The 27,024-nt window shown below is 40.9% G+C and overlaps 1 protein-coding gene across 2 annotated transcripts in view; it reads right to left on the reverse strand.

Annotated features, from left to right (window-relative positions):
* The window catches only part of SETBP1 (SET binding protein 1), a 377,233-nt gene that overhangs the window by 26,122 nt on the left and 324,087 nt on the right, over positions 1-27,024 (reverse strand). For both annotated transcript variants that reach the window (XM_017529721.2, XM_017529722.2), the window contains exon 5: positions 3,248-3,418. In XM_017529721.2, coding sequence (XP_017385210.1) covers positions 3,248-3,418 — 171 coding nt within the window. The remainder of the gene's footprint in view (positions 1-3,247; positions 3,419-27,024) is intronic.

A 27,024-nucleotide genomic window follows, 5' to 3' on the forward strand; every position in this document is an offset into this window, starting at 1 on the left:
GAGTTTTGCTTTGTCACCTAGGCTGCAGTTCAGGGGCATGGTCTTGGCTCACTGCAGACTCTGCCTTCTGGGTTCAAGCAATTCTCCTGCCTAAGCCTCCCGAGTAGCTGGGATTACAGGGGCCCTGCTAATTTTTGTATTTTTAGTAGAGGTTTCATCATGTTGGCCACGCTGGTCTCGAACTCCTGACCTCAGGTGATCCACCAGCCTTGGCCTCCCAAAGGGCTGGGACTACAGGCGTGAGCCACTACGCCTTGCCTGCATCCACTATTTCTAAATAAAATTTCTAATTAATTGAATTACTTCAGTACATTATCTCAATAAATGATTTCTTAAATTAAATTTTCTTTATAAGCCACTTAGTTTAACTCTTCTTTGCTTTTTTTTTCCTCCCTGCAATTGTCTGCGTTTCCAAAACCATTCTGTAGAAATGATAACCTATTAAAAAATAAGCTGATCCCTGCCTAAAGCTAGAAGTAGTTCTATCTTACTTACAGTGAAAGATGATAGCTACATCAGTGAAAGATGATATATTACAAGCACCTAATTAAATAAGATTGAATCCAGGAACTATTCACTACCTACTATGTGCTTGGCTTTGACTAAAGCTATCTACCTCATTGAATTAGGAGTTTCATTCACTGTTCTCCAAAAGAAGTAGGAGTCCATATGTATGGAGGAAAAAATCTGCCTTTGCTCACATTGGGACTATGACAAAAGTGGGAATCCACTGGAAATCAGACAGTAAATCAGGAAATTTGGGTTCCAATCCAATTGTATGACCTCACACAAATCTCTGAATCTCAAGAGGCCTCAGTTTCTTCACGTGTAAAACAGAGCATTGGCCACAAGCCCAGCCTGTGTGTTTTCTAGCTCTCCCAGGTTTGTGGGAAGCTTTTTATCTGTGGGGAGTGAAATCGCAGGAAGGTCTGTCTTCCAGCACCTGGGGCAGATATCTGGCCTATTTCCCCCCAAAAGTCCAGCTCAGCAGCCAGAGACCCGGATATGGACTAAATCTGTGAAATTCTCATGAGGGTCTCATTTTAGTACTGCCAAAAATAAACAGCCCATTCTCAGATGCTGGAACAGGGGAGTCTGGGCTCAGCTCTGATTACCAGGGAGGCACGTATAAAAGTGAAATACCCACCTGTTTCTACTGCCCATTTGGCATATTTGTAAATTATTTACTGGATGCACTAGAGAAGGCAAGCCCATGGAAGCACGTGATCCCAAAAATAGATTCTCTCACATTGAAGGGAAAGAACACAGGGGAAGAAAATGGGGGACCACTTGTCTTTGGCCTCAGAGAAATATCTGTGCATGGCGAGCAAAGCCAGAAACACAAAGTCTAATTTAATTTCTCAATCCATAAAGGGAAGTCTCCAGTGCTTAATCAACAAGGTCAAATACCCACTTATCTGGGTGGGTGCAGAACGTAGCCTAAATCTTTTGCTTAAGCCAAATTATGTCTTCCTTGAAGTCAGCCACAGCACCAGTTTCCACTTCCAGGACTCTGCCCAACTTGTTCCCTTTGTTTAGACACCCTCCCACCAAGGTGCTACTAATCCATCAAGTCTCAGTAGTAACTTGCTCTGCATTTCTCTGTGACTTTCAATCCTTTGTCTTCTTCCTGTACTCTTCACTGGCACCACTTACCTGGCAATTCCACCAAAAACATTTTGTTTCATATCAAATGAAGGCTCATGATCATACCTGAGAGATGACCCTATTCCTTCAGAGCAAGAATTTTCAAATGGCTGGAGAGAACACCATTTCCAAGAGATGTTAGGAGACAGTCCCAGAAAAATGGGTTTTGTGGTTAGATACGATTGTGTAATTCGGTGTCTCCCTCCTGGGACCTCACAATGCACATTGGTCAATACAAGGCCTGAAAAGCCCTGCAGGAAGGAACCATGGGTAAGGCAGCAGCTTTTCCTACGTCTACTTTTCCATGAAAACATTCTTTAACACAAAACACCTACTAGTAGTTTGCTAAATTAAATTGGGGAAGTGTCATTCCAAGTGTTCCTTTCTTTTATTCCAATTGGCTCATTTTCTAATAACCAGTGATTTCCATGAAGGAGGTAGGTATGTAGATAAGTTGAGTTCTTTGCTCAAAGCAAACTGCTAAATTAGAAAATGAATTTGGAGTAAATATTAACAATGAGTCTCTTCTTGGGTTTCTGACCATAACAGGCCTTTCTAAATATTGCAATGTGCTTGACACATTTACATTAATACGTGAATTCAAGAAATATCTATGTAACATTGTCCTGCTACATGTCAGGAAGACAGCAAGAATCTAAATGGTTGTCTCTGCCTCTGAGGTATGTGCAATTTTGTTACATGGGAGAAGCTGTTAAATCGTAGACACTTTTTTTAATGCAGTCTATGAAATGAAAGGAGCCGCATGGTAGAGATTCTGGATATCCTAGAGGAGCTGTGTCTAGCTGGGTTTTAAGAACTTGTAGGATGTGATTAGGAATTGAGGAAGGCTGTCTCCAAGTTCAGGTGTTTAGCCAAACCCAGGGCCTGTCTTCCTGGAGGCAGGGATACGCTTCACACAATGGAGGTTGGCATAGGGTCTGGCTAGAGGCACGATGGGGAAAAAGGGTAGAAAGGGCCAGGCTGTGGATAACCTGAGATATCTAAATATGGAGTTTGTATTTTATCCTCTGCTAGTGAGGACTCTGAGAACTATTGAGAAATTCATGAATCCATGGGCAGAAGGTACTGATGCATCATGAAAACAGTGATTACTGTCTTTCAAGCTTGATAAGCATGGGAGGCAATGAAACGCACTGGGTTGAGAGCACAAGCTTTGTAATCCTGACTGTCCATAGGTTCTTTATTCTTAGCTTCCTCTTCTGAAAATGAGGATACAAGTGTTTACTTTATGAATTACAAGATATAACATATATATGGCTCTCGATGCAGAGATTAGTAATTCCTAAGGCTTGATAAAGAGTGATTAATAATGTTAGCATTTAGTTGCTATTCCACTGACCAGTATTAGAATAAAGTGAAGAGCTTTCCAGAGTACCCTGCCCTCCACATTCCCAGGAGATCTTTTCTAAGATCTCCTCCCACTTGAAAGACCCAGTGTTGAAACAGCTCCTGTGTTCAGAGTCTACGTGAGGTTGGCAAAACAGAGAACTCTTACCTGTATTCAACAGGACATTCTCAGTGGGCTTTCTCCACACTGGTCTTGCCTGGAGTGAACCCAGAGCATCTGAAAAGTGCTCACCTGCGTCCGACGTTGCTGCGGATGCAGCAAGGAGAGATAACACGGGGGCTGGTGGAATTGCAACACTGTCAACTGCGGCTGGCTTCTTCCTAGTCATCATGGTGGGCACGGAGCCTTCGTTCTTACTATGCACTGCTGTCTGGTCCACTTTTAAGTGGGGACTTGGCATTCCTAAAAAATAACCCCAAAACTTTCAGTCACTCTAAGGGAACAGGAAGATAGACAACATACAACCTGAACATGATCTGAGGAAATGGTCAAATGATTTGAACACTTCCTTCTGGTACAACAAGAATAAAATTTAAAAATGCTTAAAGAGAAAAAATAGCTATGACTGGTTTTGGTTTTGTGGCTGAGGTTAGGAGTGACGCCATTGTAGGTTGGCTGTGTGGAAGAAGTGGGGTCACAGCATAGGCCTCATGAAGCAGAATGATCCATCAGGTGCCCCTTTGCCTTCTGAGGATGCACACTCCCATGTTTACAGAGGCAGTGATGTGTGGAGCATGAAGGCGAGTTCAGAGTGAAAGAGACATGGCTCCCATCCTAGCAAGACTTCTCATCTCATCCAGCTGGAGAAACAAGACTGAATGGGAAGAAAATACTGGACAACAAGTCTGTATAGGCATGTGTGTTACTTACTCTAGGTGTTTGGGGTGTTCTAAGGATGTGGAGATCTGTACTGAAAGCATTGAGGAAAGGCTTTACAGAGCTTATGCTGAAGCTTTAAGGATGAGGGAAATCAGTCAGGGCATAGGCTAAGGTATGACTGGGGAGTAGATGTGATCCAGATGAGGGCAGCATGCTGGAGGGGGAAGATGCACTCTTGGGATTAGTGTGTAATCAGTCTGTAGAGCAAGGAGAGCTGATCTGAGGACCTTTGATTGTCTGTTCATATCAGGCATCATATGTCATGTCATGACGATGCTGAAAAGCCTGAGTAGTCAGGAGGTGCCCCTGTAAGGGCTTGGAAATTTCCTGTGTAACTAACAGTAAGAGCTATTCTGCGATCTCATTTCCTGAGCTTGAATCCAGGCTCTGCCACTTTCCAACTCTGTGATGAAGAGCAAGTTACTTAATCTCTCCAAGTTTTAAACTTCTTTGCTTGTAAAGATGGGGTGTTGATGATACTACCATGTAAGGACTGTTGTGATCATCTAACAACTCAATTGATGTAAAGAGCTTAGAACAGTGCTTAGTGCATAGCCTGTGCTGTAAAAGTGCCTAACATTATTATTATCCCTATTATTGCTGCTATCATTACTGTGACCTGCTGCTTCCTCAGAACCAATTGTAACCAGCAAGCAAAGGCTAGGTTGTTTTCCCTGACATGACTAAGAATGTATGGGCACCTTTCCCCCACAATGCAAAAACAAGGCTCTCTAAATCACCCAATGTAAGCCCAGAGGCTGAGGGTATGTATGTGAATCCATTTCAAATAGCTATTTATTCAGTTTCTTCATCTGTAGGCTACATAACTTGAAGCAACGAAAACAAATTGGGCCTTATCATATTGATTCCTGACTCATTTTTTTTCTATCCCAACTAACCTGAATGATACAGTCCCCTCCCAGAGTAACATTATCTCAATGCCATAGTGAGAGCAGCTTCTCTTGGGCCTCATGGCAATCCTGTGAAGCATGTAGTGTGGATATTACCATTTTTTCAATTTTACAGATGACGAGAACACGTTTCTAAAAGGTTAAAGGAGAACTGAACTCACTCATACAGCTTTTAATGTCAAGGTTGGAAATTTCCTGGTAGCTGGATACTAAACCCAGGGATCCTATTGGTCCACCTGGCCATACTTTAATACCTGACAATGACCCCAGTCTGTTGACAGCAGGTATCATCCTGAGGATGAAGAGGCCCCAGTATCATACCTGGATAAAGCATCTGTAACTACCTAAGGAATACAGTCATGCTGACATTTAACACCTTCCTTCTTCTTATTCTCCATTCCAGTCTCTGAAACTCTCAGTTGTGATGCCACGAACAAAAATGCCACTTACGCTTTTCCTGGACTTTATATGTCACAGCATTTTGAAGGTGGAGATAGGCAAACATCAAATTCTAGGACAGACAGATTGCAAGGCACAGCCATCAAGAAACTAGAAAATGTAGTAAGCATGTATAATATGCCTTATTTGTAAAATATGCAGGTGTGCTCATCTTGGGCTAGGTATAGACATATATTTAAAATGCATTCAAAATCATCTGTAGAGAGACACATCCAAATAGGTATTAGTCGTTATTCTGATGGAGGAGAGCTCAGAAACTGGTGAGGAAGAGTGAGTGTTTTTTACTTCTCAGCCTTCTTCATTGTTAATATTTTAAAAAACCACAAACATGTATTAAATTTTTCTGTCCTTTAAGAAAATAAACACAGTTTGGAAAATATCCGGAAGCCTATGGGCACTGGGGCAGAATGACTGATATGTTTTTACAACTGGCTGCTAAAAAGTTTGATAATGGGCAGAGCAGGTATAAGTCTGATGAAAATTTCCCATTTTGGTACACTGCACCACCAAGGCATTCCCACCAAATGGATGGAAGCAGAGTTTCCATAGAACATCTCAGGATATCTAAGCTGTCAGATTTCTATTGAATGACAGCTCCTCTGGAAAAACTCACCAATATGTCATCTTTGTACCTGTGGGCACAAGTTAGGAAGGTAATTCTTTGTTCAAATTATGATATGCTTGGGGCATGAAGGCCATAAACAGGGTTAGCAGTCAGATATTTAACTCTCACTTGGGAATAAACTGATTCAAGTCACTTTAGTTGTACCCATTTTTATGCAAATGCTCACAATCCAAATTAGCCTCAGTCCACATCAATTCATTAGAGTTGATCCAATCAGACCTCTCATGGGTAAACTTTGCTCCTTAAGTGTTTATTTTACAGAATATACTAAAAGAAATAATATGATACTTAAAACACTCTATAATTTAGATAGCCACTATTAGCTCTCTTGAAAACCCTAGATAATCTAGAATTTTCTAGATTATAGTACTGCTTGCTAGTTGCCACCCAATGATTTTGAAAACAAATTTAAAAAGAAAAAAGAAAGTCCTGACTTTTTCTCATTTTTGGATTTTGAAAGGATAAGGGAAAGAACTCCAGAAATAACACAAACCATATTATGTAAACTTTAAACAAAGACAAATCTATGAACACTTATTAATCCACAAAATCTGTCTGAGGGCAGAGGTGTCAGGGGACAGTGATGGGGTACGGGTCCTTGGGAGAGTGCATTGGGCAGGCTGGCCTCTGGGAGTCTCTTCATTTTCCTTCATTCCAGGTGGCGACTAACACTCTGTGATGCGCAAAAGCACAGTGGTGGGGGGCATTTGAAAAGTTTCTTCCCAGCATGAACCAGGCTTGTATAAATGGGAGGGAGATTTTTGATGCTAGAGGGTGATCATAAAGAAACCCAGATATAACCCTGTAATGACTGGACCATTGAGATATAGCACCACTGATTACACGGAGACAATTAGTAATACCATGGGTATGCTCCAACAAGGGATCACTGTCTCAAACTCAGAAAGCAGACTGTATGAAGAACACTCTTGGTAGGCGTGTTCAGAGCATCCCTAAACCCCAACATGAGACAAATTACACTGAGGATTGCCTATTTGGAGACCAGTACATTTTTAAAGAGGAAAATAACAATGCAAATAACTTTGTGAATCCAACATCTGTTCTTAATTAAAAGACACAGCCGGGAGGAAATATAAAAAAAGTTAAACCTATAGGGAAAACATTCTGCTATAACCCGTTGACCTCTATTGATAATTTAAAAAAAAAAAAAAAGTCTTTGAAATTGTGCTGTAGCCTATGTAGAAATAGTCACTCATTTTCAAAGGTAATTTCTCATAGACCACTTATCCCCTCAAACCTCTACCTGCACACCGTTTTTGCATTAGGGACTTGATTTATGGATTCCTGCTCCTTCGATGCAGAAGCTGACTTCCTGTTGCCTTGGTTACTTGGAGCTCAGTTCAAGGTTAAACTACTCCCAAATCAAAATCAGTGGCAGGCGCTGCATCTAGCGGCCACGTTATTGACTGCCCCAGGATGCGAAAAGGTCACAGACCAAAGCATTGTTTACTGCCTTAAGGGTGAGTCAATAGCTTCAATATTTCGATTCTGTTTCTTCCGAAGTAGTAGTTGCTGCTCAATTACCTCTTCATCAGGTTACTCAAGGTCACAGAGGTCACGAAGGAAAAGTAGGGTCTATGGCGGCTGACTTTCCCAGGATCCCTTTAATGAGCTCTGTGACCTTGGATAATAAAAACCAGCCTCACCTTAGAGAATCTGTATGTTGTTCTATGGTTCATACAGCTAGTTATCTACTTTATATCATTTCATTCTAGGAAGAAAAGCAAACAAAAAGCCTTTATGGGATGGCTACTAGTTACTACCCTTTCCTAGATAAGAAAGTCAAGGGGTTCAAAGAGGTTATCTGGTCTATCTAAAATCACACAGTTGTAAGGGTGGGAAGATCTAGATTTTCTCATTCCCAGTTGGTTCTTCATTCTGCACAGTTTCTTTAAAATAAAAGAGCTGATGGAGTCATCATCAAGGGATCCATATGTAATTTATTTTGTAACATCCGCTGCAGAGCACAGTATATCTGGCAGATAGTATGTGATTAACATAGGCTTGTTGAACACTTTAATTAATTTTCTAATTCCAAGATTCGCAAATGTAAGTATTTCCTGGTGACAAAGCCCAGGCTGGAATGGTCGAAGAGACTGACACCACTGGGATGGTTGGTCCCTTTAGTCATCTTCCTGGCTCCCCTTACACTGCAGAAGGCAGGTTTTGGCATAGACTGGGAGTTATATTGAGCAGTTAGTGGTTTTTAAACTTTCAAAGAGCTTTCATATGCATTATGCTATTTGTCCCTTTCAGCATCCCTGTGGATGACAAGAGGCAAATGGTGAAACACCTAATTTGAGAAGAAGAAAATAAAGGCACAGAAGACCAAGTGATTTGCCCAAGCTCACATATCATATGTGTGGATGAAGCAATGCTGAAGTCCATGCCTCTTGACTTAATTCAATGTTCTTTTTTCTCTATAACAAATAGACTTTTGAGCAAACCAGTAAACGAGATATTTTTCACAAGAAATAAACTACTCTTGAAAACTTGATAATAATTCCCTTGCTAATATATTGGTTGTCTATTCAGATTCTTCTATTGTTCTTTTTTCTTGTTTGCAAATGAACTTCATTCATAGCAATAAGGGGAATCTATATTACAGCAGAAAGTGAATCAAGTAATAGATACTTGTAGGTTTTGGGAAATAATATTTTTCTGTGCCAAAGTCAAAAAAATTTTATTTTTTTTGAACTGACCTATTCATTAATTTAACAAATATTACTGAACATCTACCATACCGGAGATAAGGCACTGGTCAAAACAGTTAAAGTCCCTTTTTCTCAAGGTTTACATTTTAATAATTTTTGTGTAGCATAAGGGTAGCTGTGGCTTTTTATAAGGGCAATGAAAGATCCTAAAGCACTTTTTTAATCATCAGAAGACAGAACCTCTGCTACTACTCATATGGCATCTTTAGGCAAATTGGAAAAAGACAAATTCTCCAGGTGAATATACAGCTCCATGGACTCAGAGCTTAGCAAAGAGAGGGCACCTTTGGGCAAACTAGAAAAAGACACAGCTTTCTATGTGCATATGCATCCTAGGGGCTCATAGCTTGGGGAGAGGAGCACAGGATGGATTTTGGCTCCATTCCCCTCAAGCCAGGCACTTGTGAACAGCAAACAAGCTGCTTAATCAGAGGTGGTGACCCTATCAACATTAGTTTTATGTCAAATGAGTTTTACTTCATTCTAGGGTGAATGAAGAATGAATGAGGAAATTTATCATCATCACCTTCATTCTAGGATAAATTTCATCTTTTAAGATGAAATTTATTCTTGGGCAGAATACTATTCAGTGAGTTTAGAATAAATCATTTTGAATTTAACAATTATTTGTGAGTTGACTAGCAAAACTTGGAAGTTGTGAACTCTGCCTTCACAGAGATGGTTTAGAAGTGGAGAGTGGCGTAGGACAGAAACACCTACAAAATTGATAAACCAAACAACGAAGGAAGCCCAATGAGTCCTTCACAAATTAGGGGGCAAATGAGATCTCAATGCAATCTGAGGTGACCTCCTGCTCATCCATTTATTATTTCAGCATTCATTAGGCACCCGAAAGTGACAAGCACCATCAGGCCTCAGGAACTTGAGTCCTTTCTGAATGGAGTCAACCACCCACTCAGGCAGATACACACAGGTACGAAATTCCCAATCTTAAAAATTGGGTAGAATTCTACAACTAGAAGCAGAAGGAGGGCCTGCCAGGGCTGGAAAATGACCAGAGCAAAAGCAGAAATTACATTTCTTTGTGCAGCTGTGAGAAGAGTGCTTTGGATGAGTTGTAAAAAAACAAATGCTGAGCTTTGCCTGGAAAGACAGCTGGGAAAAATTAAAACCACATCTTCTTGTCAGGTGGAGTTAAGGCCTCCTTCCTGTTTGTCGTCTCACCCTCCTGAACACACTTCTGTAACAGAATACACCTCCTGTTTCATACTTATTGGCTTACTTCTCTGTCAATTCTTCCAGGCAATTGTAAAATTTTTGAGGTTAGGAACCATGTCTCACTCCCTTTTTGTTCCCCAGCACCAAGCTTGGTAGATACTAGGTACTTACAAATGTTCGATGGACAATGAGATCACACATCTATCTTTCTAGGCTCAAACTTTCTAGGAAATGGTGCCAATTACTTTATCCCACATGTTCCTCTATTCTAAAACTCCTTTATTTCCATTGAAGTATATAGAGTATACATGCTATAAAATATAGCAAATAGGTGAAGAATATATTCTCTGGAGTGAGAATACTGGCCTTATTAGCTGTGTGATCTTAGGAAAGTTATATTAACTTTCCATGCCTTAGTTTTCTCATCTGTTAATGAGGCTGTTGTGTGGATTAAAGGAGTTTACATATTGGGTAAACAGAAAATAATGTTTCCCCACCAAAGCTGTCCACATCCAAACTCCTAGAACCTGTGAATATGACAAAGGCAAATTAAGACTGCAAATAAAAATTAATGCTGCTAATCAGCTGACCTTCAGATAGTGTAAGTACTCCTAATTATCTAGATAGTCAAAATGCAGTCACAAAAGCCCATTCAAATGAAAGAAGGCAGAAGAGAAGAATTAGTAAAAAAGAGATATGATGATCGAAACAGAGTCAGAGAAATGCTATGTTGCTGGCCCTGAAGATTGAGAAATAAAGCCATGATCAAGGAAGGCAGATGGCCTCTAGAAGCTGGAAAACAAGGAAATGGATTCTCCCCCACAGTTTCCAGAAAGAAATGGACCTCACCTTGATTTTGGCTCAAGGAGACCCATTTCACATTTCTGACCTACAATACTGAAAGATGATGCATTTGTGTCATTGAAACCACTAAGTTTGTGCAAATTTATTATATCAGCAAGAGAAAACTAATGTACATGTAAGAACATTTTCTTTGGTGCCTAGTTATAGTAAACACTCCATTGTTTTAACCATGATCATTTCTTAGCACTACACTTAGTAGAAACTGTCTCATTTTAAATTTATTTCTTATGTATGTTAAAGTTACGTGTGTCCCCTACAAGATTTTACTTCCTGAGAATGCAGAGACTTTATATACTTTTCCTGTATCTTGTTATAAGACTGATTCAAAGAAATTATTCAATGAATATTTATGGTTAATAACTTATATAAGAGAGAAATAATTTGCTAATATAAAAGCTATGAGATTGAAATTGTGAGACACTGGGTTGTCGCAAGCTCTTACCTATGACTGTTAGATGAACTTGGACAAGACTTGGAATTTCATTCTGTTTTGTTTTCCTCCTGGTCAGAATAAATCACTCTTCTGATTCTGAGCTTTCTAGATTCAGAGAAACCACTATACATAGTCTGGCTAGCTCTTGCCTTCTGAATTCAGAAGTGCAGAAATAGGCTGAGAAGATAACAGTTTTCTTCATTAGAAGCTAAAAGATTTACATTAAAGAGTATTTTTTTCTATGCAGTAAATTCTAATGATGCAGAAGTCACTCTCTCTTGATTGTATAGTGGAAAGATTAAAGGTGTTTTCTAGAGGTGCCCGATGACATCATTTAGAATGGAGACATATTAGACATCAAAATTGCAAAGAGGAGACATCTCAAGTTAAAGGTTTTAATTTTTCTGCCTCTCCAACATCAGATTCTATTCTTGCCAGGGTCAGTGGTGGTGGGGAAGGGAGAAGCACATGTATACACTCAGAACCCAGCTTAAAGTTCATAGACATTTTTAAGCTCAGGTTAGAATTCTTGCCTAAGTTGGTTTGTACACACATACACACATGTGTGTGTACACACACAGGCATGCACACACACGCTACAGAAGGACAAAGCACAGATAGAACCAAACAAAATGTTGATGTAATTGCAGTCATGCTTTAAAAAGTGCAGAGACATTAGGGTGGTAACTATTCTCTGAAAAGTATAATAAAGGGAGTTGCAAAACGTACTAACAAGGGAAACACCAATGCATACATGTAATTAAGACCAATTCAGTGGTACAATGTACCAAGTATGCACGTTATATCCTTGACAATCAGGTAGGTTAAGAATTTGCTATAGTAATGGACATAAAGCATGTTACAGGCTATTGCTGAATACATTGGAGCTTCCGTAAAGTAAAATCAAGATACGTTAACGTTGGAAGAAAGCAAGTTCAGCCCTTCCTAGTATTGAGTCCCAGGAAGGGGATGTGACTTGCTGTGCCTAATGTCACATACAGAGGGTGGCAGAGGCATGATGCTGACACTAGTCATGTCCTTGGATCATCTCAGGTCAGTATGCTGGCTTGCTCCTCAAGGGTTATATTCTGAGACTTCAAGAAACTAGTCTTCTTTTACTCCTGGTGCATGCTTGTTATGCCACACTCACAGGATGGATTAGAAAGAGACCATGCCAAAAATGGCAGCTGTAGGATCATTGTCTCTAGAAGATTCTTCTCTAGATTCTTCCTAATGTGAAGGGCTTAGTAATCAATGCCAGTTAATATAAGCATCTTTTGTAGTGTCTTCCTTTTTACCTCTAGAGCACATAGTCGCAGAGCACATCTGCATGGTAATACAGATCTCAATGCTAACTGGGTCACCTTATTTGCATTTTGATTACTGCTTATTTAGAAGCCACACTGAAAAAAGAGCTTGGTATTAGGAGCTTAGTGCATGCGTACACATAAATATATGTAAAAACAGATAAATACACATTTACTGGCTTGTGGAAGATTAGTACGACATGTCCTCACCTTTTATGGACATATCTGTAGAAGTTTGGCCAGGTACCCATATTGGGATTATAAATATTGTTATGGAATATAATTAGTCTTTCTCAGCAAAAGATCACCCACTGCTTATGGCTTGAGAAATCAATTTAGCATACATTCCCCTTGTTAAGTAGTCATGTCTTTTGATATGAGAGAGCTGCATTGTTTTAAGTGCTTTACTGGGTGTCCTTTCTTCAAACCATCTACATTATTTCACTATTAGAATTCCTTCTGTAGAATACAAATACATCATGATTGTGTGCTGGCATGCACATGTAGACACAGAATGTGTGCTAGAAAAGCTCTCCTCTTTGCAATAGAATTGAAAAAAAATCAGAGAAACTCAGACTCATCATTAGATAGATCTCCTAATCTTTATCTCTAGTAGTTCAGTCAGACGAGCTAATACCATGATGATGGCTTTGAAATCTCTTAGGAATTGGATGAGGAGAAGTGATAGTGATGAACTCCCAGCTAATAAACACAGAGTGCTTATTTCGGCAGAATGATCAATTTCTAGATGTCCTGAGGCTTGTCTGATAGAGTTGATTTACTCATCCTCGCTTACCTCACTAATAAAGCCAAAGTCCACCATCAGATTACAGAGGTGCCTGGGATTTCTTAAAGGGACAGGAGAAAGCCAAGGTAGTATACATCACCTCCCTTTAAGCATCTCTGAACATCTGCAATCCATGGAACCCCAGCTGCCTTCCTTGGCTGATACTCTGTACTCAATAGACTTTGGGCTAGTACAGTAATACAGACAATTAATTTGTTATCTTGTTAGTGGAAATTTAATGCAATGATCTAAAAGAACTCTTACATATTGTGATAAACTTTAGTGCCTCCAGGCGGCTCCCCTCGCATTGGGCTCATTTCACATCTCATCCATTATGTAAATGAGATTTGGAAATAGTTGAGTTTCACTAATGTAGCTCAACCCTGATGGATTGGAGAGAGCCAGTCCTACTGAAACTAATGAGGTTAAATGCATCTCAACATTTCTTTCTACTTGGTTGATTCTGCAAGCCCCTGTTTAAGAAATGGATACTGTTCATTTCTTTCAACCCTCCTCTAAGGTAATTTCAGTGTTGCCTGGCCCCAAAGTGGTCCAAAGGGAGTTTGATTTGGATGATGCCAGTGTTGGTACAAAACAGTGCATGGTGTGCAGATCTCATAGACAACCTGACATCACACTGTAGCAAGACTGACGATTTAAGATAACGGGAAAGGATTTTAATAGTAATTGTATCCGAGGAGGTCTTTAAGTCATCCAGAGAAGAGTAGTAGGAAGTTTGCAGAAGTGGACAAAGAGCCCTTGGTGGGGCTTGAACTAAGAGAGGACAGTCATTGGGGAGGTTTCGAACTGGTAGAGAGACTAATGCCTCTAAAAGATTCGCAGACTGCTATGGAGGCAGAATGCCATTTAAAAAAGAAGTATTTCAGGAAAAGCAGCCTCACACTATTATTCAGCATCATGGGACCAGAGAGGTGAGTACAGGATGCTAGTTTAGAATAAAAAATTGTAGTTTTTGAGTCTGAATTAGCATCTTGCCTCCAGTCTTTGAAACTCCCATTTTTCAGCCTTCCAAATGAAATCCCAAGTACAGAAGTCCTTATTCTGTATCCCTGTCTCCAGACAAAAGAAACAGCCTGTGAAATTTTTTCACTTTGATTTTAAAGGGGAGAGGGGTTAGGAGGAAGAGTGTAAAGCAAAGACATGGAGACAGAAGCATTCTGTGTAATAATCAAAATCCAAATACATTAGTGAGTAACAGGGAAATATGCCGCTTATGAGAAAAGGAGTTTTCAGCTGGTGGATAAGGCCATGACCCTGGAGCCAGACAGTCCTTGGTTTAAATCCCAGCTTTGTCACTTAACTAGGTATTTGACCTTGTTTAAATGATTTAACCTCTCAAAGCTTCAGTTTCCTTATTTTTTTTTTAAAGTGTAATAACCCGCCTACCTCAGAGGGCTATCATAGGGATTAAATGAGATAATGCCAATAAAATGCTTAGCAAAGTGGCTGGCACAGAGAATATGCTCAGAACAGGCCAACCAGGAACAAATCTGAAGAACTTTAAATACGTAAAAGGTATTTAGGATGGAGGCTACCAAATACCTGACTAGAGGGCTTGCAATTTGGGTGACAGCTGGCTGGCCAACTAATTGCTCCATCTCTGCCATCCTAACCAACTTTGAACTCTCTGAACACTGGGACCCCAATAAGCCAGGTTTTGTCAATGCCTAAATACCCAATTTGATGCTACATTCTCAATAAGCTGCTCATGGTTGAGTATAAAGAAGCAGTTTTGTGCATGTGTTAATTTATTCAGCAAAAGTTTCGGTGCCTACTGTAAACACAGCAGCTCCATGTCCTTTGGGGGACTGTAAAATACAAGAAACAGTCTAGTCTTTGGGTAGCCAAATATCTAGTTGATGAAACAAGATGCCGGAACAAGAAATTTAAATAAAAATAACAATCTCCCCTGGGCCAAAAAGATCACCCATATTACCTTCCATTGTACCTGGGACCACACTAGAGATTTATGGAAGTGACTTGAACTGGCCCATTCTAGCACAATCATTAAAAATGGAATTTATTTACTATATAACTAGATACAAACATAAATAATTGATCTGATTGATTAAGAATCTGAATTTATGTTAACATAGATACCACAGTAAAAGTAACAAGGTAACCATTATGATAATTTTTATGAAAAAGCAGCATTTCATAGCGGTTAAGAGGATAAACTCTGAGCGCACATTCCCAGTGTTCAAGTCACAGTTCTACAAGCTGCCGGTTGTTCAGGCCTGGCTATTTAGCCTCTCTGTGCATCAGTTTACTCATCAATAATAGAATTAACAGTATTATCTATCTCCCAGGCCTAAGAGTGAGGCCACTAAAATACAAAGATACATTTCTATCTTCAAAGGGCCAGAGGCAAACATGTAAATGCTAATTTTATTTATTTATTTTTATTTTTTGAGATGGAGTCTTACTCTGTTGCCCAGGCTGGAGTGCAGTGGTGCGATCTAGGCTCACTGCAACCTCTGCCTCCTGGGTTCCAGTGATTCTCCTGCCTCAGCCTCCCACGTAGGCATAATTACAGGCACCCACCACCACGCCTGGCTAATTTTTTGTATTTTTAATAGAGATGGGGTTTCACTATGTTGGCCAGGCTGGTCTCGAACTCCTGATCTCAAGTGATCTGCCCACCTTGGCCTCCCGAAGTGCTGGGATTACAGGTGTGGACCACCGCGCCTGGACTGTAAATGCTAATGTTAATACTCTGTGAGAGAGATCACAGGCTCGTGTATAAGAGCCATGACTACCAGAAGAATGAGTGACTTCACTGTTAGGGAGGAAGGATATCACTGAGAAGGTGGTTGCACTCAGGTCTTATTTAGAAGCATTCACTAAAAGGAGATGAAAGACTTTCCAAGAAGAAAGGCCAACCAGCATAAAGGCATGAAGCATACAACAGTACTGCATGTTTGGGGAAAAGAAGAATTCTTATGTGACCAGCGTATGGGTTTCTGGGGTGGCCAGGTGAAGCATAACAGAAGACTGGGCTTAGAATCAGGCAAGAAATGGTGCCTGGAGTTGTGGGTCATATGGAGTCATGAAAGACATCTACGTAGAGCCCCAAACAGCCATGGAAAAGGGGTGGTTTGTTCTCTATGTGTCCAACTTGGATTGCAAGGGACAAAATCTGTTCCTAGTAGGTTTTGAGAACTTGGCCAAGAGATTATGACACTTTTGAATCAAGGGTAGAAACTGAACTTTTGATATAGCATGGTTACCTGGTGTGCTCTATTGTACATAATTCCTATTTGCCTTCCTTTGTTTTCCTTTTCTCGCTCTCAACCTTTATTGGACAAATTCTGCATTAGAAGTTTCTTTTTAGGCACTATGGGGGAAACACAAAGGAGTAACTTATGTCTTTTGCTCAGAGGACACCTAAACCCATGCTCAAATAATTCTTTTTGCAAACCAAATCTTATTTTATTCATTAGGACAGCTCACGTTTAGAGAAAGGTGAAGAGAAGGGCTTAGAGAGAGTCATGTTTTCAAGAAAGTAAGTCCCTCCCTCTCTAGTGTATGTGTTCTGCAAATGTGAATTTTTATATATTTGCTCTGGGGTTTTTGATTTTTCTTTATCTCTTTATGAGTTGTGAATTTGACATAGTTTTGAAGGACTTCATTCCCAGCACAAAATCACCTATTAAAGCTTATTCTCCAATTACGAAGAAGCTTTGAACACAGGAAAGAAAATGGGAGGTTTGGGGAGAGAAGAGAAACAACTCAATAATAATAACAGGACGTGAACATTTCAATGGTCTAAGAGAACAGATGTGCAGAGAGAAACCCTACAGGCAGTTTAACCAGGAGTGCAGAGATGGGGAGGCCATTAGACAAGACTGCAGGATTATGTCAGCTCCTAAAGAAGCAGATGCATTAAAGATTTAAATGGTGGTATTCTAAAAACTGATTATTATAAAAATAGTCAAAATAGTTGACAGTTGGCATACAGACCCCGAACTAACTTGTTTTACTAAATTCAGATTTCATGGCTTGTTTAATTTGCAAACTGACATCAGATACACTGAATTGATATGTGTTGGGTTGTTAATATATTTATTCATTTATCTATTTATTTGTTCAACAGACATCTATTGACCATCTATATTGAAGAAAGATGTCTGGCAGACCTTAGTAAAAATGCCATTACAAAACGAGATAAAGATGAGGAATAATTGGTATAATAATCAAGAAAGGGCAGTGATGATTATCACTCTAACTAAAGACAAACCACACTTATTGAATTTCTGACCACTACAGAAACAAGAGTATTGAACACTGAGATGAGTTCAATACACAAACACCCCACATTTGTGGATGGATATGCAATACAGAACAAAGCGCATTGCACTGATGCCTGGAATGTTCTGCATACTGGCCCAGTGATTCATTTGCAGACCATGCTGGACAGGAGCATGTCCATACAGAGGTGACTTCAGGTGTTCAGTGCACAGTTTATGGTCATTAAAGAGAACTGCATGGGGGGAGGACAGAGATTCAGGACATGGGATTTCCAGGCTCACTTATCTTTAACTCTGTGACTTCTTTTTGTCCTGAGTTTATTTACAATCTCTAATTCCTCCTGATTCTGCATTTTGGGTAGACAGAAGAGTTTCCTCTGATACTAAGCTGCAGGAAATGCACCTGGCCACCTTAAGGGAAGATCTGAGAGGCAAATTTGGGAAACATTCCTATTTTTCAGAAGACAACAAAGATCTCATTTTTCCTTTAGATAAACCAAATAAAGAGTAATAGTTTTTGGGCATGGAAAGGTCTGGGAAACCCAGTCAGGTCTAGGCTTGTCTGGGTGTTTCTATGATGTTAAGTGTGGGTGTCTCATAGTAAAAGTGACCCAGAAGGACATGCCCCAGTGTTGCCTTTAGGAAAAGCTACTTTTTAACAAAGTCCATCTGGTTATTTCAGGACCAACTAATCATCTACGGTTGAAGATCAAATAATTGTATGAGTAACTTTAAATCTAAAGCTCTCATAACCCTGTGAGGTAGATAATACCAACCACATTTTACATATATGGAAAATGAAGCTGAAATGGTCAGAAGCATTCAAAGGTCTCACAACTAAATGTTATCAGTAATTTGAACCCAAGTCTCTACGGCAGGTGCTTTTCCTTAAACAGTTTTCCTTTCCCATGGCCACTGGAAATACAAATTGATAATTTAGCGTGTGGACTCCAAAAACAGGCAGAGAGAATGAGAGGAGTTTTTTATGCATGTCCTTTAGGCAGAGGTGTAGGAAAGGAATTCTTGTCAACAAATGGCTTCTTAATTCTGTTTAGTTAGCCTTGGGTTCAAGCAGGTAATGGTCTAATATGGGATTAAGAAGTTGCAAGACCTGTTTAAAAAATAGTAATTCTGACTGAATGTGCAATTAGGCCACAACCATGGAAAATCTCCATGTACTCGGAGCTAAAAAGTAACTGTCAGGTTTGACAGGAACCTGAGAATTAAGCTTCCTGAAGAGGAGAAAGGAAGCTGAAATCAGGATTCAGAGAGCAAATGAAATAGTCAAGAACTGCCAATGAAGCAAATGCCAGACTTTTAAAGAGATTAGAAAAAATTACTCACAAAAAATGATAAGTATGTGAGTCAATGTATGTTAGTTAGCTTAATGTAGCCATTCCACAATATATACATGTTTCAAAACAACATGTTGTATAGGATAAATATATATAATTTTTATTTGTGAAGTAAAAAGAAATTCCCTGACTATATTCCCCAAACCTGGAAATTATTACATTTCCCAACTAACAAACCTGACAGTAAAACATTAGTTTTTCCAGCCTTGGTTATGTAATATGTGGAATGTGTTTGTTTTTGAAAGTACAATTTTTAAAACAATCAGTTATCTGAGGGCAGCCCTTTCGTCAAGCCAAAATTTTGCTTGAAGGACATCCAGCATAGAGAGTTCCTGGGTTCTAGGCTTGAGCAGGAGAAAGCTTCCTGTCTCCAGTGGTCTCAGCAAAGGCTTGTCTGTCACTGAAGACACCGTGGGGTGGCAATGGTTTTCCAGTGTTTCTTTGAACATCTCTCATCAGGAGTCTACACTCTCCTTTTCACCTCTGGATCAGTGCCTCCTCTGTATTATCCTAGGTTCCTGCCAGCTCATTGCTATCAGGAGCAGGTAATCTCCCTTACGCAGAGCTTCCACATCCTTAACCTTAGAGAGAGCACCAGCCTATACCACAGCTCTGCAGACTTTGCTTGTGTTCAGTTTAATACTTAGCTGTATATTTCAAATTCACAGAATCAATTAGATACATCTTTAACCACTACACTGTTTTGTGCAGAAAAATTAACTGAAGCCTTAGATTCCTTGTCTGTAAAATGGGAATAAAATGAGATATTCAAAGTATTTGTTGTGAGGCTTAAATGAAGTAAAAATCTATCCAGTACATAATGTACCACCTGGCTCCTAACTAGCATGCTGTTATTAACATGATTACTGTTACACATAACAATCTTGACTTCCCAATAAGATAATTAGTAAGTTAAAGAAAGAGATGATGTCATATATTTCTCCTATGTTTCCAAGAGTGTCCACCGAGCAAAGGGCTAGTAAGAGGTCACATGATCAACACAGATGTGTTTAATGGAAGTACACAGTGTTTGGTAAAGGGCACAGACAAGAACAGCTCAATACATACAAAACCACACAACTAACACTAACATTTGAAATGGAAACAAGATGGTAATTTTTTTCAGTCTGCATAAAAACTGTTTTACGAGTCTATAAATATTATAAATAAGAGAATTCAATTTTTATGATTTGAGGATTCACAGCAGAAATAAGGGTTATTTATTATTCCATTTCCCATTTAAAGAAAGTGAAAAACAGAGCAAGTGTTTAACTATGAGTGTCTTTAATTCTGAAATGGAGGGCCAGATGTGGTAAGGGAGAATCACTCAAAGTCTATAGCCCAGATGTTAGAATACCAGACTATTAGGACTAAAAAGGATCATTAAGTGGATTCCAACATTCCACTGATGAGGAAACTGAGGCTCCCAGAAGTCTCACTATGTTGTTGGTGACACTGTCCCAACCCAGACCTCTACAGCCTGCTCCTCTTCCTAATGCACTGAGAGCAGCCAGGTCTTTCATGTGATTTTCCTGCCCAGGTTCCTGACTTTGCAGTTTCTTTGCTTATTTTCCTAATGATTGTGAAGGTCCCCTTAGGGAATGAGGTGTGGATGGTGTATGGTGGGCAGACTTCTGCAGAGCAATGTGTGATTTGCTTTTAAGCGAGTAATTCCAAGACAGGAGGGACACATAGGGGCTTCTGACATCAATAAAAGTCACTGGTCATAATGGAAAAGATCAGACCATAGCTTGCACTTAAAAAAAAAAAAAATTAGTGGTGGTGTCCATTAGTAATGAGGCAGCATTTGCCAAAACATTGATAGATGAGGTCTTTACAGCTGCCTCTTTGTCTCTGTCACCAATGGAAAACCCTATCCCAGTCTCTAAAATTGCCCTTCCCTGCAATGGTCCCTTCTTTTGGAGGGGTTTCTCAGATGCCAACCAATAATGCAGCTAAGTGTGCACCATGGGCACAGGACTTTGGAGTTGCAGGTTCTTAGAGCTGAAGGGGGTCTTAGTGATCATTTTCCTGCTGATAGAGGTTGGGGTCACCCAAGCGGACATATTTTGCAGAGTCCACAGTTTTGCCCTATGTTGGCCACATTTACTGGACGGTGGGGTCTCGAGCTGTGTGCCTCAGCTCAGGTTTGCTGTCAGCCAGGTTCATCCTCCTTCCACTCCTTCTGAGAAAGTGTGTCATGCCCAGATCACCTTGGCCTGGGTCCCTCTCCCTGTTTTTTCCCTAGCTCTCCAAAGCCTGGAGCACTGGCTGTGTGGTTGTGGTAAAAATCAATTCCGAGTCCTTTTATCTCCACATTAAGCCTCCATAGCCAGCTGTTTTTATATGGAAGTCCCCACAGGCTGGGTCCGGTCTAGTGACCATTTGCAAGAAAACAAAGAAAGAGACAAAAAGGCTGATGATGGCAGTTTTTAGAGGTGGGTACAGCAATTCCAACGGAGGAGGAGAAATTTAAAGATGGCACTTCCACGCAGCCATGAAAGGAGATGGAGGAGTCCTTCCTCTCCTTGAACAATAAAAGGCTCCTGCTAATTTTTACCAGAGTCTGCTCTGAAAACCTGCAGTTGACTGTGAGTCACTGGCCCCTCTGGGGAATAGGAGGTGGGGAGGTGGGGGTGGGGTGAGAACTCTGTGTGTGTGTGTGTGTGTGTGTGTGTGTGTGTGTGTGCACGCACACCAGTGTGTATAATCTCACAGTGCCCAGAGCCCTGGAGATCCTGGAACACTTCAGTAGCACAGGCCAGATTCATTAAAAACCCTGGCTACAGGCCAGCAGTTAAAATTGAAGCAGCATATTTATTGCATTTTGTTCAAATAAATCTGAAAACGTGTGAATCATATTCCTTGGAGAGATTGGGAGAAGAAGTAAACAACATCAGGCTGATACTTACAAGCCGTGGCGGAGAGAGAACAAAGATACAGAAGGTTCCGCCACAACAGGAACTCTGCAGGATGCTCGCCCTTCATGGGTGCGGGCTGGAGGGGTCCACACTCTCCCCCACCACTTTCTCTATGGGTTGGGTCCTGACCTTGGTGTTATGTTAGGGCACAGGCTCTGCTCTCCTCCCTGGGTTTTGCAGATGCACCCTGGCTTATCCCGCCCTGCTGTCTTCTAGACGCTGTGGCTGTCATCCTGCTTTCTAATGGCAGCTGCAGAAATTACATTCAATTATGAGTTTTCCTAAAAATAGTGTGTAAGGGAAAACCTCCCCACCCTCACCAGCCCAGTTCATATGAAATTTGGCAACAGCTCAAACTAATTGCTTGCCTCTATCAAGCAAAATTAAGTCGCTGGTCAGTTCTACCATGCATGGGCTGTATTTTCTTTTGTTGTTTGGTATCTTTCAGTGATGCTAGGATGGATTGTCTGTTTAGGAAGGAACCTCCTTGAGGGTGGAGGCTGTGGATAGGACTTTTGGCCTCAGTTTTCTTAAGTGTAAAATGGTGGTAATTCTTCTCCTATGGTAATTATGAGGACTGAATACATGTGATATCTTGTAAGAGCATGTAACCCAAGAACAAAATATCCCCATGACTAAATGTCAAATCTCTTATCTTTCTCCCTGCAAAAGAAATGATTTATGGGCATAAGTATGTAATACTTATGATCTATTTTTCTCTGTTCACCTCAAGATTGATTCTATAGGACAATTTTGCCACTGACCCCCTCCCTCATCGCCTTTTACTACATATGTGCTTGTTGGTGTGAAACATTGATAAAGGTAGATGAACAAGTATAAAGTGTAATCTAATATTCTTCTCTTACTTCTCACAAACACAACTGTTTATACATCTTCAAAAACCCTCTGACCTTCTGCCAGTTTTATCAGGCTTGGGGCATGAGTGGGTATTTGGAGGCATGCTGAGGTTCCCCCAAGAAAAGCAGGTGCATGTCTTTTATATTTTAAGGCTTTACGAAAGGTAAGTGTGCTTCTAAGCACCTTATACCTATTCACTGAGGTTAGGTTCTTACGTGAAGATTTCATGGTGATAGAGGTAAAGGTAGGTCAAGACCTATGGAGCGGTTGCCAATCCACAGATCTGGCAGAGGGGGCAGGTTTCTGAATTGGAGACAAAATAGGAGATGGCCTGAGGCACCTGATGGAACAACCAACCCATCTTGCCCCCAAGAGTGGAGAGTGGAAATACAACTTTTGAGAAGTTATTTTTATTCTAGTATCTTGATACCTGCTCTGTTTCAGTGTTGAGTCTCCCCCTTTTCTGCACTGGCCAGATTGGGGTAACTCCTTTCTACTTACTGTGCCGTGGACCCTGACAAAACTATGACAAGTTGATCTAGCCCCCAAGAACATCCTCTCCAAGCCCTGGCATGCTCAGCACTGATGAGGAAACCCCTGATGTCAAGGCAGAGAGTCTAGAGCAGGCACCCCACTGGCTGTTTGAAGCATGCATTCCAGTTCCTAAAACTCTCCATCTCACAGCTACGCTGGTAATAGCAATAACCGATACTTCAATTGCAGGTACACCACGCAAAGATACTCTCCAAGACCTTTTCATGTATTAACTCATTTATATTTACAACAAGCTTATTTGTTTCAGCATTATATTCATTCTCATTTTATGGGGGAGAAAACTGAGGCACAGAAAAGGTAAGTGATTCACCCTTTATTACTGCAACTAGTGGGTAGTAGGGTCAGATTGTGAATGCATGCAAGTTGGCTACAAAGTCTTAACTACTAAACAATGCCATACGGTCCTCATTTCTTGACCCTGTCAAGAATTAGACATTGAGTTCCCTCGATGGTTTTGTTTCCTGGACATGTGCGGGGGGATAATCAGCAAGCCGTCCCTAGATCAGGTGATAACGGGAAGCCAAGCCACTTCACCAGTTAAACAAGAGCATATTTGTTCATTTATTCCAATCTACATGAACCTGTCCCTGGCTGTATGGGCTTAAATGTGCTGCCCTAATCCGACAGCAGGAGGATGTAATCTGAATTATTTCTCCCCTGTTGGGAAATGTGCCCTGAGTCACCAGCACAGATTCCTCCTCCTTGGCTTCTTTCCTGCAGGGTGACAGGTCAGAGCTAGGGGAAGTCTGTGGCCCACGAAGTAAACCAGACTTAACTAGATGGCGGCGTGGGCTGAAACTGACTTCTCTGATCTCCACCTCCTTGCTATGGACAAGCTTTCCCTATGAAGCTCAGCTGTTTCTTAGTGGATGGGCACAGGCTGTTTTACTACCTCCCTCAGCCTACATTCTGGCTGCCGATTGTACAGCAGACACTGGCTTTCCACAGCCCTCCCACCTTGGAGAATTTGAGTCCCAATGCTCAATGATTCATTTTGCTGTACTGTCTCGGAATTCAGAAAAAAAAAATTCTTTCTGTCAAACATCCTTTGCTTGTTGAATGCAAGAGTGAATGGGTTATTGAATTAAGGCAGAACCTGAGAAGAAATCAAGTTGTTTAAACACATCTGTGTATTCCCAAGTGTCTTGGACACCACATGCCTTTTCTTAAAAGTAAATTTAAAAACACAGCGGAGAGAAACATGGTGAGTGAGTTTTGTCTGTCCATCACAACCATCAGAGCTTCAGACTTCACGGCAGGATTGGGGATGCCTGGGAACTGACAGTGGGCAAGGGCACTCAGTGGTTGCTGCACAGAAACAGTCAGATATAGTTCCCTAAGAGATCTGTGTCTAAGTGGGCTCCAGCTCTAGAAACAGGCCAGTGTTCGAGACCAAAATTTCCACTGGGCTGAGGCAACTGGATTTTCCTAGCACCCCTCATGGTGTGTTATCAAAAGTAGAGCAGGGAGGTAGGGTGGGGTCTGAGGAAGTAAACTCTGGGCCTCCCCATGTTATCTCAGCCTCCAAGGATGGCAGGAGCCTGCAGACCCTGGGGCTGGCACAGAACCAGCATCCCACTCTCTACTGTGCAGGTGCCACAGGACTCAACTCGGAGTGCGTGTGGTTGTGAGCTTGACAAAGCCATCGCCTTGCCTCACCTTGCCTCACCTTTCCCAAATACTGACTCTACTGTCGCTTTCCAGGACTGCAGTGCCAGGTGTATTATTCATGTTTTTTTAACGTATGAATAAATCTAGGAGTTACAAAGTATAGCTTTGTTACATGGCTATACTGTATAATGCTGAAGTCTGGGCTTTTAGTGGTAATTTTTCATCTCTGATCCCCCTCTCACTTGCCTACCCTTTCAAGTTCTCCATGTCTATCAGTCCACAGTCTATGTCCATGTGTATATATTATTTAGCTCTTGCTTATCAGTGAAAACATGTAGTATTTGACTTTCTGATTCTGGGTTATTTCACTTAAGATAATAGCTGGTAGTTCCATCCATTTTATTGCAAAAGATGTGATTTTATTTTTTTATGGCTGAATAGTATTCCATTGTATGCGTGCATCTATACCACATTTTCTTTTATTTTCTGTCTTTTATGATACTTTGACAAATCTTGCTGACTCTGGAGAGATGTATCTTCCCAGGGCTAGCGAATTCCTAGAGCTGCCAAAGGACTCCCCTGAGAATGCATCTTTCACATGCAAACGAATCAATCCAGAGCCCCCATCTACCAACCACTTCCTTTATGAGGCTCTCACAGGATGAGTCACAATTCCCCACACCAGCATCACTCCAGGGCAAGGTACCAGACAACTAGGGGGAATCTCTATACTCTGGAGGCGCCCGAAATTATTCCAACCAGCCAACTCTAAATCTGCCTACCCAACCTCCCTAATTCCATCGCATGATAACCACAACAAAGGTTTTAGCCTACACTTTCCCTTCATCCCTTTGCCTCTTGATTGACCCTGATTCTTCCCCGAGTGGCCATGCCTGGTGTGCCACACCTCCTGTTCCCAGATCTGTGAGTATAAAAGCCCCCTCCTTCATGACAGTCATTCTATATCTGCATCTCTTACCATATACGATTGAAACAAATACTGAGTGCATTGTATCATACCAAGATTCTGTCTCTCTCCAACTCCTCTGGCTCAAGCCTGGAGAATTATGAAGAAGTCACTCTTCTACCACTTCTCAAGCCCTCAATATGAGGTAGGATCTTTATTTTACTACGATCTTTATTTATTAAAAATAAATCTCTCTAGAGTTTCTAACAACATCATCAACAACCACAGCAATAAGGGGTACCAGATACAAAGTCTTACTATGAGTTGGGCATTTTCTATGGATTTTCCTTAATTCAGATAATCTCCATCTGTCAGTATTCTGAGACTGATGGCCCAAGATCGCACAGCTGGACAGAGGTGGCATTCAGTCCCAGGTGGTCTGACTCCCAGGGCAGCACAAAGAGCCAGTGCACATGCAGGGGCAGCCACACCTGGGGAGTAGGTTTCGATAGTCTTTAGAAGACTATCGAATAGTGCACAGACTTAGAATAGTGAAAAGCCTGGTTAGCAAACTGGCTGTTGGTCAGCAGACAATTACCTGGCCCCCATGAGAAAGAGAGGCTACACCCGTGTATAAATCAAGTATGATGCTAAGCAGGCTGTTTAGCGCAGCATTTATATTTTTTTCCCAGTGAGCCTCTGTGGGTGAAGGAAGCAGTGTGGCAATTTCCACGGAAACACGCTTTCCTTATATAGCTATCTTGGATTAGCACCTTGAATGCACCCCTGCTATAAGATGGCATAGGCTGCCCTACTCTCTCTGAAGACCTGGGGCTGTTGCTTTGAGAATTCTTACACTGGAGAGATTTATCTAGACAATCTTGCTGGTTTATTTGTTTAATCATTGACCAGATCTTTATCAGGGGGCCCACCTCAGGTCTGATAGGTGGTGCCTGTTATTGACATAACATACATGCCCGGAGTACAAGTTTCTGGTACCCTGCGAGTCTATGATTCTAACAACGTAGTCCTGTTCCAATCAAATCAGAATCATCATTTGTGATTTATGTTTTCACGTGTTTATATCTTATTTACCCTTAACAGATTGTAGACTCTTTAATCCTAGAACTGTGCTGCATATTTCCTTGGCATCACCACAGCATCCATATCAGCAAATTGTTTGATTTCACTTGATCACATGAATTATGTCTTCTTACTGAATATCATATGTAATCCTATCAACATCCAGTTATAAAATTATCATTTGCCTTTTAAAATTAGGACTTTGCTTTCCTTTAGACTCCAGAGTAAGTCCACACCACATATGACAGTCATGACCTTGAGAAATTAC

Source organism: Cebus imitator, unplaced genomic scaffold (genome assembly GCF_001604975.1).
Source record: "Cebus imitator isolate Cc_AM_T3 unplaced genomic scaffold, Cebus_imitator-1.0 Scaffold60, whole genome shotgun sequence".
NCBI classification, from domain to species: Eukaryota; Metazoa; Chordata; class Mammalia; order Primates; family Cebidae; genus Cebus; species Cebus imitator.